Consider the following 12,491-nt stretch of genomic DNA (forward strand, 5'->3'; position numbering starts at 1 on the left):
AAATATATATATATAAATATACTCACCTTGACACCTGTTCAAAAGGTCAATTAAGATGTGTACATATAATTATAAACATGAACAGTTCTCCATTTGTTAAAGGATTGACCTCAGCAGCCTTTTACTAGTCAGTCTCATTTCTAAACATATAAAATGTGAGTTTCAATTATGTAAAAAAAACAGTGGAAATGTTAACTCTTTAAAAAAAAGATACACCCCCTCAAACAGGTTTAATTCATTCTGGAGTTATCTGAATAGGCCATGCGTATTAAGCATTTTAGAAGCAAATCATCTACTGATGGCTGTTTTTAAAAAAAGTTCATGTATGTATGTTTTGTTCATGTATGTTTTGTTTTGTTTTTATTATAGATACACAAAAGCAAGAATCCACTCTGGGTGGAGGGACAAACAGACATTGCTTCTATGGACTTCAGCCAGATTCAGAATATAAAATCAGTGTTTACACAAAGCTCCACGAGATTGAGGGACCCAGTGTGAGCATAACGGAAAAAACACGTAAGTCAGGGCTTCCCTGGTGGTGCAGTGGTTGAGAGTCCACCTGCCGATGCAGGGGACACGGGTTCATGCCCTGGTCCGGGAGGATCCCACATGCCGCGGAGCAGCTGGTACCGTGAGCCATGGCAGCTGAGCCTGCGCATCCGGAGCCTGTGCTCCGCAACAGGGGAGGCCACAGCAGTGGCCCGCGTACCGGGAAAAAAAAAAAAAACAACACGTAAGTCAAGTGTGTTCTCTCCTGATCCCTGTCTTCATGAACAAATGGTATTTTAGGCGTCCTGTTTTGGTTCAAAAATCTTATTCCATTTAGAAAAATATTAGCCATTGCTGTGTGGGAATATCTGTAATACAATTTTGTGTGTCTTATTCAATCCCAGAATTCCCTGCTTGTGGCCCACTAATGTCATCTGTATGGTTTTTTTCCATCCTCCATATGTTGTCACAGGGACTATAAGGCCATAGGATGGCAAAGTGCTTGAAACAATGACCTGTATTGTGATCTATTTCCATTAGGAACATCTGTGGAATGTGGAGTGTGAAATGAAGTGTAAGGACTGGGTCCCGACATTAAAACAATGGCACATTACTACAGCCATGAGGGTGGGAATGGAGCCAAGACGTTCCAACTGGCTGACCCTAGACTTGCCTACTTAAGAGGCTCTCGCTCTTTTTCCAAGCTGGCTGGAAATCTGATGCACTGAAGGGAAAGGCAAACTATAAAATGAAAACAAGGCACTTTTTACATGTTCTAAACAGCAAGAAGGGTATCAACTTCTTGGTATGTCCACTTCTTGGTATCCTTTTAATCAAGGATTCCAGACCTAGAGGCCACAAACAATAAAATGGTTTGAATGGTAGTGAATTCCAGGGGACATATGTGTGTCCCCAACTCAGTATCTTGAACTTAAACTTGAAATCCCCAAAGATTGGTATCGGAATAGGTGGTGGGCGATGGGCTTTCTTGGTAGCCCCTCTATCATGCATTTGATGTTTAGAAAGTTCTACTACCCGTGTATATAGGCCTTTCAGTTGCTCTGAACATGCAGAAAGAAATCATCATCAATATATAATCTTCCAACAGATAAGGTGAAAGTATAGTTAATGGAATCGTCTACTTTCCAACACAGAGACTTTATTTCATAACAGTGAAATATTCAACAGTTTACAGGACACATGTATTTTTGAGGTATAATTTACATTCCATAAAATTTACCCATTTTAAGCATACAATTCAATGATCTTTGGTACATGTGAAAGGTGGTGCAGCCATCACTACAATCCAATGTTAGGACATTCCCATCAATCCAGAGAGCTTTCAAGCTCATCCCCAGTGAGCCTTCTTTCCTACTGTCTGCCCCAGGCAGTCTACTTTGTTTTCTTGTACATTTCTAGACATTTCATATAAATGGAAATATGTAATATGTAGTCTTTTGCATCTGACGTCTTTCACTTAGCATATGTTTTTGAGGTTTATCCACACTGGAGAATATATCAGTTGTTTGTTGCTTTTGATTGCTCATTAGAATTTGTTTTATGGATAGAGGATTATATAATTTAAAATTATTAGAGGCCTGGTAGTGCATGAGATTTAGAGTCCAATAGGCTTGGTTGGGGTCCTTTTTAGCATTGTGGCCTTGGGCAGTTTAACATCTCTGAGCTGCTTTTTGCTTACCAATAAAATTAAATACCTACTCTCTTACCTCCTTTGGTGGTGGTAAAGATCCAATGAAAAGAGCCTGCTGAGGAACTTCTCAACCTGTATCTTATTGAACAAGTACTTTTGTTATCACCGTTGCTGTCTTCCTGGAAGTCACAAACTGATGGCCATGGGGTTAGATCTCACTGTCAGCTATGTTTTTCTCTGGGCTATTTTTTTTTTAAGTTTTAAAGTATTCTTGAAAATTCAAAAGATCTGACGAGACAGGGCACACAAATCCTCATGCTGCTAAATCTACAGAAACTCAGTAACTGCTGTCTCTTTTAGACAGCGTTATGTGCTCTTAAGTTTGTTATTCCTTAATGTTTAGGCTGTGTTCTTTGCTCCCACTCATTACTTGCCTGACCTCTAAAACTGTTTGAGTTTGGGGACTGTGGTCTCCTTCAAATTCCCCTAACCTTAACCTCACAACTGTTAACTACCAGTCCAGGGTTATTTTGGAAAGCTGTGTTTGGTGGAAATGTTTTCCTTCTGTTGGGGACATGTGTCATCTTATAGCTTCTACCCACTGGCTGTAGTTCAACCTTCTGAAGCAAATGCAGATTGAGACTGTTCCCTCTTCTGTGTGACAGCTTCTCACAGACTTGAACACAGGGACCATCTGTGTGCCACACAGAATATAAACACATGTTCCCAGTTCACTGTGGTTCTTCTTACCCAAGAGACTCTTAGGCCAGATGTTCTGACCAAACATATTGATCTGGCTTCCAAAACCACTCACTGATTTTGTTCTTGATTTATTGACTAAAGTTAGGATATGTCTCAGTTTTTCACATTAAAGAAAATGCACCATTGTAAAGATGACCCAATGCTTCCACAAATTTTAAGATAAATACATCTGACTCTAGAAGGATTTTATGGTGCTTTCAAAAAAGTTTTGCAGTCCTAGTTTTAATATTAAGATGTCTGAAATGTTTTTACTTTTGAAACTTTTTAGTTTCCAAAAAATTGCCTTTAAAAGAAAAAAGTGATATTCTATATCTGTAATAATGCAACAGAAGGTATATATTGTGTTGTCACCTTCCCTCTTTCCTCATTCTTTCTTCCCAGAAATACCCATTTGTACCAGCTTGGTCTCCTTCAAGAAATTCTACCTGTTACCTGTGTGTGTGTGTGTGTGTGTGTGTGTGTGTGTGTATAACCATATAGACGTGTATAGATAAATCAATATTATATTTATCAGTTAAATAGGATTTTTTCACAGATGGGATCATACCATGGTTTTCTGCTTCATTTCACGTAAAGATTAATCTCAAACGCTTTTCCATTTTTCCATATCAGTAATATACCTCATTCCTTTAAATGTTGAATCACTTTACTCAAATAATATTATTTTATTGGCTCCTAGAATTGGAAGAGACCTTAAAATTTGTCTCTTCCAACCTTCCTGGCAGTGAAGGAATTCCTTTTACAACGTTCCCAGCAAACAGTCTGCTTGAGCTCAAATCCTTCCAGCTAGTTGGCGCTTACTGTCTGCAGAGGCTAGACATTCGTCTGTGTGAATGACTATGATTCGTTGAGGGTTTTCCCTCATATTAAACTGGAATAATAAAAATAATTTTCTCAATTTTTCTTAAGTCTTTAGCGTCAAATAAGAATAAAAAAAATAATATAAAAAAATAATATTAGGATGTTTACCTAATGACGCCATAGCTTCCTGGTGCTTTAACATGTGAATTGGTAAGAAAGTCACTGCTCTGATGTGACTATATCTGTGACCTTTAACCAAACCACACCTCCACGTATTACACAGATTTCTCATCCCTCATCATCCAGGTTAAACTGATCAGGACACACCATAGCCTCCCAAGGTCCTGCCATTTTGATCTCAAAACTGAAAGTTTCCCAGACACGGTCTGAATGTAGTAGAGAGTAAATCAGACTCCCTTGGCGACCACATCCTGGGGATGCAGGGTCAAAAGGGAGAAAGTGCTATTGAACATGGATTGATGGTCAATCCTTAGGCAGAATGGAAATAAAGTTTATTATATGTGTGAAAGCAACCAGAGACTAATCTGAAATAGGTTGGCAGGGTTTCAGCCTTAAATCAGCATTAAAACCACTTTGTAGTTGACAGTTTGATTGCATTGACTCCCACTGGGTAAACTGAATTGTGGCAAAATGACATTTCAAGCCTTCAGTCTGATGTTGAGGGGATGGTTGGAACCAGTTTGCACAGGCTTTGGCTGATTTGTAGTGGGTACTAAATTCACTAAATTCTCAAAGAAGACAGTTGTCAAAATCACTGACTCCCCTGAAGAATTATGACTCCGTGACCTCCCTCTCTTCACCACAGATGAGATGCTTAATTGATGTTGTTTCTCCCTCTCCTTTACAGAATCACTTCCTACTCGGCCACCTACTTTTCCTCCAACTATTCCACCAGCAAAAGAAGGTAAAAGAATTATACAATCATGATGTGATTTTAGGTTTTGGATTTCTGTTGGTATTGTTTGCTTGTTCATTTAAAAACCAAGGTATTAATGGAAGATATTTTCTCCTTAATACAAATGCTTATCAAACCCTTATGGGGTACAACTTTGCAATGAGTAGTAAATAAGACACAGAGATCTAATATGCAGTGTAACGAATAGAGGCAGCAATATTTTACTATAATTATGTGATGCGATAGAGATGCTAAATGTCACTATATCAACAATATTACAATATATAAATGTATCAACTTAATATGTTGTACACTTTAACTTTATGCAGTGTATATGTCAAATATATTCAACAGAAAATCATCTAATATAGACTCTGTACACAGAATAAATTTTCTAACAGAATTTCTTCATATTTATTTCATCAAAAATAGAGTAGTACATGTTTACCAAGGAAGAGTAGTTACATAATTTATGAGTGAGAATGTAGTTTATAATTCTGTAGACAAGGGTAGCAGTGTTCCAGCTTACCTCCAAATGTCTCTCCCAGTTGTTTCTTTCTATCTTCATCACAAGAGTTTCTCATCACCTCTTACTTGAGCCATTAAGGTAACTTTCTAAAAACCTTTCAAACACAGTAGTGATCATTAATTTTTTTATTCCATTAATGAACATTTATTAACCCTACTATTCATTCTCAAAGCTCTTATGCCAGGTACTTGGAATACAATAACAATCTATGATTACTGCTCTCTGCTTATTTTCAGTATTACAAGAGAGAGAGGTATTTGCCTAGGTCATTACCAGCCAAGGAAATGAGTTAAAAAGTGGAGATTATACTATGGTAGCCCAGAAATGAGAAGAGTTAATGCTGCTGCAGGTTAATTACCTGTAAAGGAGGAGGAGGAATTAGATTTACATTTTGAAGAATGAGTTTTACAAGTAAATAATGGAGAGACAAGCACTCGAAGTCATGGAGTGATCTAAGCACGTAATGTGTTTGGGGAACCATAAGCACTTTAGTGTGACCCATAGAGAAAGGTGAAGATAGAGTTATGAAGTGGTTTGTGTGCCTGAATAAGGAGGCTGTGCTTTATCCTACAGGACATGGTATGCCATGAGGAGTTTTATGAAGGGAGGGTGACCTGCAGAAATCTATGTTTAAGAAAGATAACCTTGGTGAAATGGGGAGGAGGGATTAGGGCAGGAGAAGATAAAGCTAGAACACATAGTTGGAAGGTTGTTTTGGAAGACTTCTTCCATTTACCATGCATTTTAAAGTACCTATTACGTACCAGAGATACAATGAAAAATAAGTTGTTCCCACCTTTCAGAGTGTTAGCAGACATATGGTCCATGCCAAAAGTTCCTTAATATTTGGTCCTGTCCAAAACAATTTGGCATGGGCCAAATATGCTCGTAACATTTTGGATAGGATCAAATTTGAAGAACCTGTTGGTGTAGACCAAATGTCTTATCAACGTTTTGGACAGGACCAAATGTCCTGCAAGGGACAGGAGCATAGTCAGAGGGGTCTGATGCTGGAGAGTGTAAGGATCAAGGAAACAAAGAGGTAATGAGAAACTGTACAAAAATAAAGCTCAACATCCTTCCTAGCATACCAGGCAAAGTCTTCAATGATCAACCTATGTTGTGGTATCATGTCCCAGACTATATTAGTTAACAGCACAATTGTATAACTCCGGGTTCTGCATACATGCCTTATGCTATCCTGCATCTTTTAATGCTGTTGGTTCTACCTGGAATGCCAGACTCTTTCTTCTTCCATCTTCATATCTAGCTTTTGCTAGTCTAACTATTTATGATGACTTTCACTATTGGAACTGGAAACAGAATCCTAATTGATGAATTTATCAGACATTTCTGATACAGATATTACAGGACTCTTTGAAGTCAGAATATTTTTATTTATAGCAGAACATGAGTGTCATGCAGTCAACATTCATGAATGCTCATGGGAGACATGTGATTTGGAAGGGTCTATGAGGGTGAGGATTGACAATGTAGGAACATTTTTCCTGTAGTTTTCATCATGATGGTTTTAGAGAGTGGGGCTTCTGCAACTTTAATGCATTATTCATCTTAGTTTCTATTTGTCCTGGCTGTATTTAATTTAAAAGCTTGTAAATTTTTATTATTCAAGTGATATTGAGTATTTATTAAACAAACATTAAGAAACAGAAAAGAGAATGAGGTTGCTGGTGGGGATTGAGGAAAGAGAAACCGAGGGAGAGAGTGTAAGCCAGAGAGGGGAGAGGGAGAGGGAGAGAGAGAGAGAGAGAAGTGCTGCAGGCTTCATATTTGAGAGGAGGGGAAAAAAAAAAGCCTCAGTGGCAGTTTTGTGTTACTGTGTCTGGCTTAAAGAAAAAAAATTCTGGACATCCAGGCTGAAAAAAATCAAAGCTCAGTGGGGACTACTTCTATCAAGAGAATTCTATGATCTGAGAATGGGTTGGATCAGTACAGGTGGTTTGAGAAGACACTGATGAGGACCATGGAAATGTGGGAGAAGATGTGTGGCTTCTCTGCTTCCTTTGAACAGAGCTCTAGGCACCACAGGGCCACATAAGGAGGGTGAGGTTCCTGGAGTGGACTATATTTTCATCACTGTTGAAGATTTTATAGAATTGGAGAAAAGTGGTGCTCTCCTACAGAGTGGGACTTATGAAGACAGACCTTCAAGATGGCAGAGGAATAAGATGTGGAGATCAACTTCCTCCCCACAAATACATCAGAAATACATCTACATGTGGAACAACTCCTACAGAACACCTACTGAATGCTGGCAGAAGGCCTCCCAGATTCCCAGAAATCTGGGAAATCTGTTCCCAGATTTCCCAAAAGGGAACAGACGCCCTCAGGAGACCTACACACAGAAGTGGGGCCAAATCCAAAGCTGAACACTGGGAGCTGTGCAAACAAAGAAGAGAAAGGGAAATCTCTCCCAGCAGCCTCAGGAGCAGCAGATTAAATCTCCACGATGAACTTGATGTACTCTGCGTCTCTGGAATACCTGAATAGTCAATGAGTCATCCCAAAATTGAAGCGGTGAACTATGGGAGCAACTGTAGACTTGGGGTTTGCTTTCTGCATCTAATTTGTTTCTAGTTTTCTGTTTAACTTTGGTTAGTATTTAGAGTTTATTATCTCTGGTAGATTTTTTTTTATTGATTTGGTAGCTCTCTTCCTTTGTTTTTAAAAACAATACGTATATATTTTTTTCTTTTTCCCTTTTTGTGAGTGTGTATACGTATACTTCTTTCTGTGATTTTGTCTGTATAGCATTGCTTATACCATTTGTCCTAGGGTTTTGTCTGGTTTTTTTGTTTTGTTTGTTTTGTTTTTTAGTATACTTTTTAGCACTTGTTGTCATTGGTGGATTTGTTTTTTGGTTTGGTTGCTCGCTTCTTTCTTTTTTGTTTAATACTTTTTGATTTTTATTTAAATAACTTTATTTTATTTTATTTTATTGTTTTTTTCTCCCTTTTCTTCTGAGCCGTGTGGCTGACAGGATCTTGATGCTCTGGCCAGGTGTCAAGCCTGTGCCTCTGAGGTAGGAAACCTGAGTGGAGGACATTGATCCACCAGAGACCTCCCAACTCCACATAATATCAAATGGAGAAAGCTCTCCCAGAGATCTCCATCTCAACACTAAGACCCAGCTCCCTTCAACGGACAGCAAGCTACAATTCTGGACACCCTATGCAAACAACTAGCAAAACAGGAACACAACCCCACCCATTAGCAGAGAGGCTGCCTAAAATCATAATAAGGCCACAGACATGCCAAAACACACCACCAGACGTGGACCTGCCCAACAGAAAAACAAGATCCAACCTCATCCACCAGAACACAGGCACTAGTCCCCTCCACCAGGAAGCCTACAGAACCCACTGAACCAACTTTAACCACTGGGGACAGACAGCAAAAACAATGGGAACTACGAACCTACAGCCTGAGAAAAGGAGACCCCAAACACAGTAAGTTAAGCAAAATGAGAAGATGGAAAAACTAACAGCAGATGAAGGAGCAGGTAAAAACCCACCAGACCTAATAAATGAAGAGAAAATAGACAGTCTACCTGAAAAAGAATTCAGAACAATGATAGTAAAGATGATCCAAAATCTTGGAAATAGAATAGAGAAAATACAAGAAACATTTCACAAGGACCTACAAGAACTAAAGAGAAAACAAACAATGATGAACAACACAATAAATGAAATTAAAAATTCTCTAGAAGGGATCAATAACAGAATAACTGAGGCAGAAGAACGGATAAGTGACCTGAAAGATAAAATAGTGGAAATAACTACTGCAGAGCAGAATAAAGAGAAAAGAATGAAAAGAACTGAGGACAATCTCAGAGACCTCTGGGACAAAATTAAACACACCAACATTCGAATTATAGGGGTCCCAGAAGAAGAAGAGAACAGAAAGGGACTGAGAAAATATTTGAAGAGACTATAGTTCAAAACTTCCCTAATATGGGAAAGGAAATAGTTAATCAAGTCCAGGAAGCACAGAGAGTCCCATACAGGATAAATCCAAGAAGAAACATGCCAAGACACATATTAAACACAAAGAAAAAATATTAAAAGCAGCAAGGGAAAAACAACAAGTAACATACAAGGGAATCCCTATAAGGTTAACGGCTAATATTTCAGCAGAAACTCTGCAAGCCAGAGGGAATGGCAGGAGATATTTAAAGTGATGAAAGGGAAAAACCTACAGCCAAGATTACTCTACCCAGCAAGGATCTCATTCAGGTTCAACGGAGAAATTAAAACCTTTACAGACAAGCAAAAGCTAAGATAATTCAGCACCACCAAACCAGCTTTACTACAAATGCTAAAGGAACTTCTCTAGGCAGGAAACACAAGAGAAGGAAAAGACCTACAAAAACAAACCCAAAACAATTAAGAAAATGGTAATAGGAATATACATATCAATAATTACCTTAAACATAAATGGATTAAATGCTCCAACCACAAGACATAGACTGGCTGAATAGAAACACAAACAAGACCTGTATATCTGTCTACAAGAGAGCCACCTCAGACCTAGGGACACATACAGACTGAAAGTGAGGGGATGGAAAAAGATGTTCCATGCAAATGGGAATCAAGAGAAAGCTGGAGTGACAATTCTCATATCAGACAAAATAGACTTTTAAAAAAAGACTATTACAAGAGAAAAGGAAGGAAAATACATAATGATCAAGGGATCAATCCAAGTCGAAAATAAAACAATAGTAAGTATTTATGCACCCAACACAGGATCACCTCAATACATAAGGCAAATGCTAACCGCCGTAAAAGGGGAAATTGACAGTAACACAATAATAGTAGGGGACTTAAACACCCCACTTTCACCAATGGACAGATAATCCAAAATGAAAATAAATAAGGAAACAGAAGCATTAAATGATACATAAAACAAGATGGACTTAACTGATATTTATAGGATATTCCATTTTCACATTCCATCCCAAAACAACAGAATACACTTTCTTCTCAAGTGCTCATGGAACATTCTCCATGATAGATCATATCTTGGGTCACAAATCAAGCCTTGGTAAATTTAAGAAACTTGAAATCATATCAGGTATCTTTTCTGACCACAATGCTGTGAGGCTAGGTATCAATTACAGGAAAATAATCTGTTAAAAATACAAACACATGGAGGCTAAACAATACACTACTGAATAAGCAAGAGATCACTGAAGAAATCAAACAAGAAATAAAAAAAACACCTAGAAACAAAGGACAATGAAATCACGACACCCCAAAACCTATGGGATGCCGCAAAATAGTTCTGAGGTAAGTTTACAGCAATAAAATCCTACCTCAAGAAACATCTCAAATAAACAACCTAACCTTACAAGTAAAGCAGTTAGAGAAAGAAGAACAAAAATCCCCCAAAGTTAGCAGAAGGAGAGAAATCATAAAGATCAGATCAGAAATAAATGAAAAAGAAATGAAGGAAACAATAGCAAAGATCAATAAAACTAAAAGCTGTTTTTTTGAGAAGATAAACAAAATTGATCAACCATTAGCCAGACTCATCAAGAAAAAAAGGGAGAAGACTCAAATCAACAGAATTACAAATGAAAACGGAGAAGTAACAACTGACACTGCAGAAGTACAAAGGATCATGAGAGATTACTGTAAACAGCTCTATGCCAATAAAATGGACAACCTGGAAGAAATGGAAAATTCTCAGAAAAGCACAACCTTCTGAGACTGAACCAGGAAGAAATAGAAAATATAAACAGAGCAATCACAAGCAGTGAAATTGAAACTGTGATTAAAAATCTTCCAACAAACAAAAGCCCAGGACCAGATGGCTTCATAGGCGAATTCTATCAAACATTTAGAGAAGAGCTATCACCTATCCTTCCCAATCTCTTCCAAAATATAGCAGAGGGAAGAGCATTTCCAAACTCATTCGACAAGGGCACCATCACCCTGATGCCAAAACCAGACAAAGATGTCACAAAGAAAGAAAACTACAGGCCAATATCACTGATGAACATAGCTGCAAAAATCCTCAGCAAAATACTAGCAAACAGAATCCAACAGCACATACACCATGATCAAGTGGGGTTTAATCCAGGAATGCAGGAACTCTTCAATATAAGGAAATCAATCAATGTGATAAACCATATTAACAAATTAAAGGAGAGAAACCATATGATCATCTCAGTAGATGCAGAAAAAGCTTTCATCAAAATTCAACTCCCATTTATGATAAAAACCCTCCAGAAAGTAGGCATAGCGGGAGCTTACCTCAACATAATAAAGGCCGTATATGACAAACCCACAGCCAACATTGTCCTCAGTGGTGAAAAACTGAAACCATTTCCTCTAAGATCAGGAACAAGACAAGGTTGTCCACCCTCTCCACTATTATTCAACATATTTTTGGAAGTTTGAGTCACAGCAATCAGAGAAGAAAAAGAAATAAAAGGAATCCAAATCAGAAAAGAAGAAGTAAAGCTGCCACTGTTTGCAGATGACATGATGCTATACATAGAGAATCCTAAAGCTGCTACCAGAAAACTACCAGAGCTAATCAATGAATTTGGTAAAGTAGCAGGATACAAAATTAATGCACAGAAATCTCTTTCATTCCTATACACTAATGATGAAAAATCTGAAAGAGAAATTAAGGAAACACTCCCATTTACCACTGCAACAAAAAGAATAAAATACCTAGGAATAAACCTACCCAAGGAGACAAAAACCTGTATGTAGAAAACTATAAGACACTGGTGAAAGAAATTAAAGATGGTACAAACGGATAGAGAGATATACCATGTTCTTGGACTGGAAGAATCAACATTGTAAAAATGCCTCTACTACCCAAAGCAATCTACAGATTGCATGCAATACCTATCAAACTACCAGTGGCATTTTTCACAGAACTAGAACAAAAAATTTCACAATTTGTACGGAAACACAAAAGACCCCGAATAGCCAAAGCAATCTTGAGAAAGAAAAACAGAGTTGGAGGAATCAGGCTCCCAGACTTCAGACTCTACTACAAAGCTACAGTAATCAAGACAGTACGGTACTGGCCAAAAACAGAAATATAGATCAATGGAACAGGATAGAAAGGCCAGAGATAAACCCGTGCACATATGGTCACATTATTTTTGATAAAGGAGGCAAGAATATACAATGGAGAAAAGACAGCCTCTTCAGTAAGTGGTGCTCGGAAAACTGGACACCTACATGTAAAACAATGAAGTTAGAAGACTCCCTAACACCATACACAAAAATAAACTCACAGTGGATTAAAGACCTAAATATAAGGCCAAACACTATAAAACTGTTAGAAGAAAACAAAGG

At 37.9% G+C, this 12,491-nt stretch overlaps 1 protein-coding gene across 9 annotated transcripts in view; it reads left to right on the forward strand.

Moving 5' to 3' along the window:
* The window catches only part of COL14A1 (collagen type XIV alpha 1 chain), a 267,475-nt gene that overhangs the window by 156,184 nt on the left and 98,800 nt on the right, over positions 1 to 12,491 (forward strand). For all 9 annotated transcript variants that reach the window (XM_059995120.1, XM_059995114.1, XM_059995119.1 and 6 more), the window contains 2 exons: positions 370 to 516; positions 4,572 to 4,628. In XM_059995120.1, coding sequence (XP_059851103.1) covers positions 370 to 516; positions 4,572 to 4,628 — 204 coding nt within the window. The remainder of the gene's footprint in view (positions 1 to 369; positions 517 to 4,571; positions 4,629 to 12,491) is intronic.

This window comes from Delphinus delphis, chromosome 17, assembly GCF_949987515.2.
Source record: "Delphinus delphis chromosome 17, mDelDel1.2, whole genome shotgun sequence".
Classification (NCBI taxonomy): domain Eukaryota; kingdom Metazoa; phylum Chordata; class Mammalia; order Artiodactyla; family Delphinidae; genus Delphinus; species Delphinus delphis.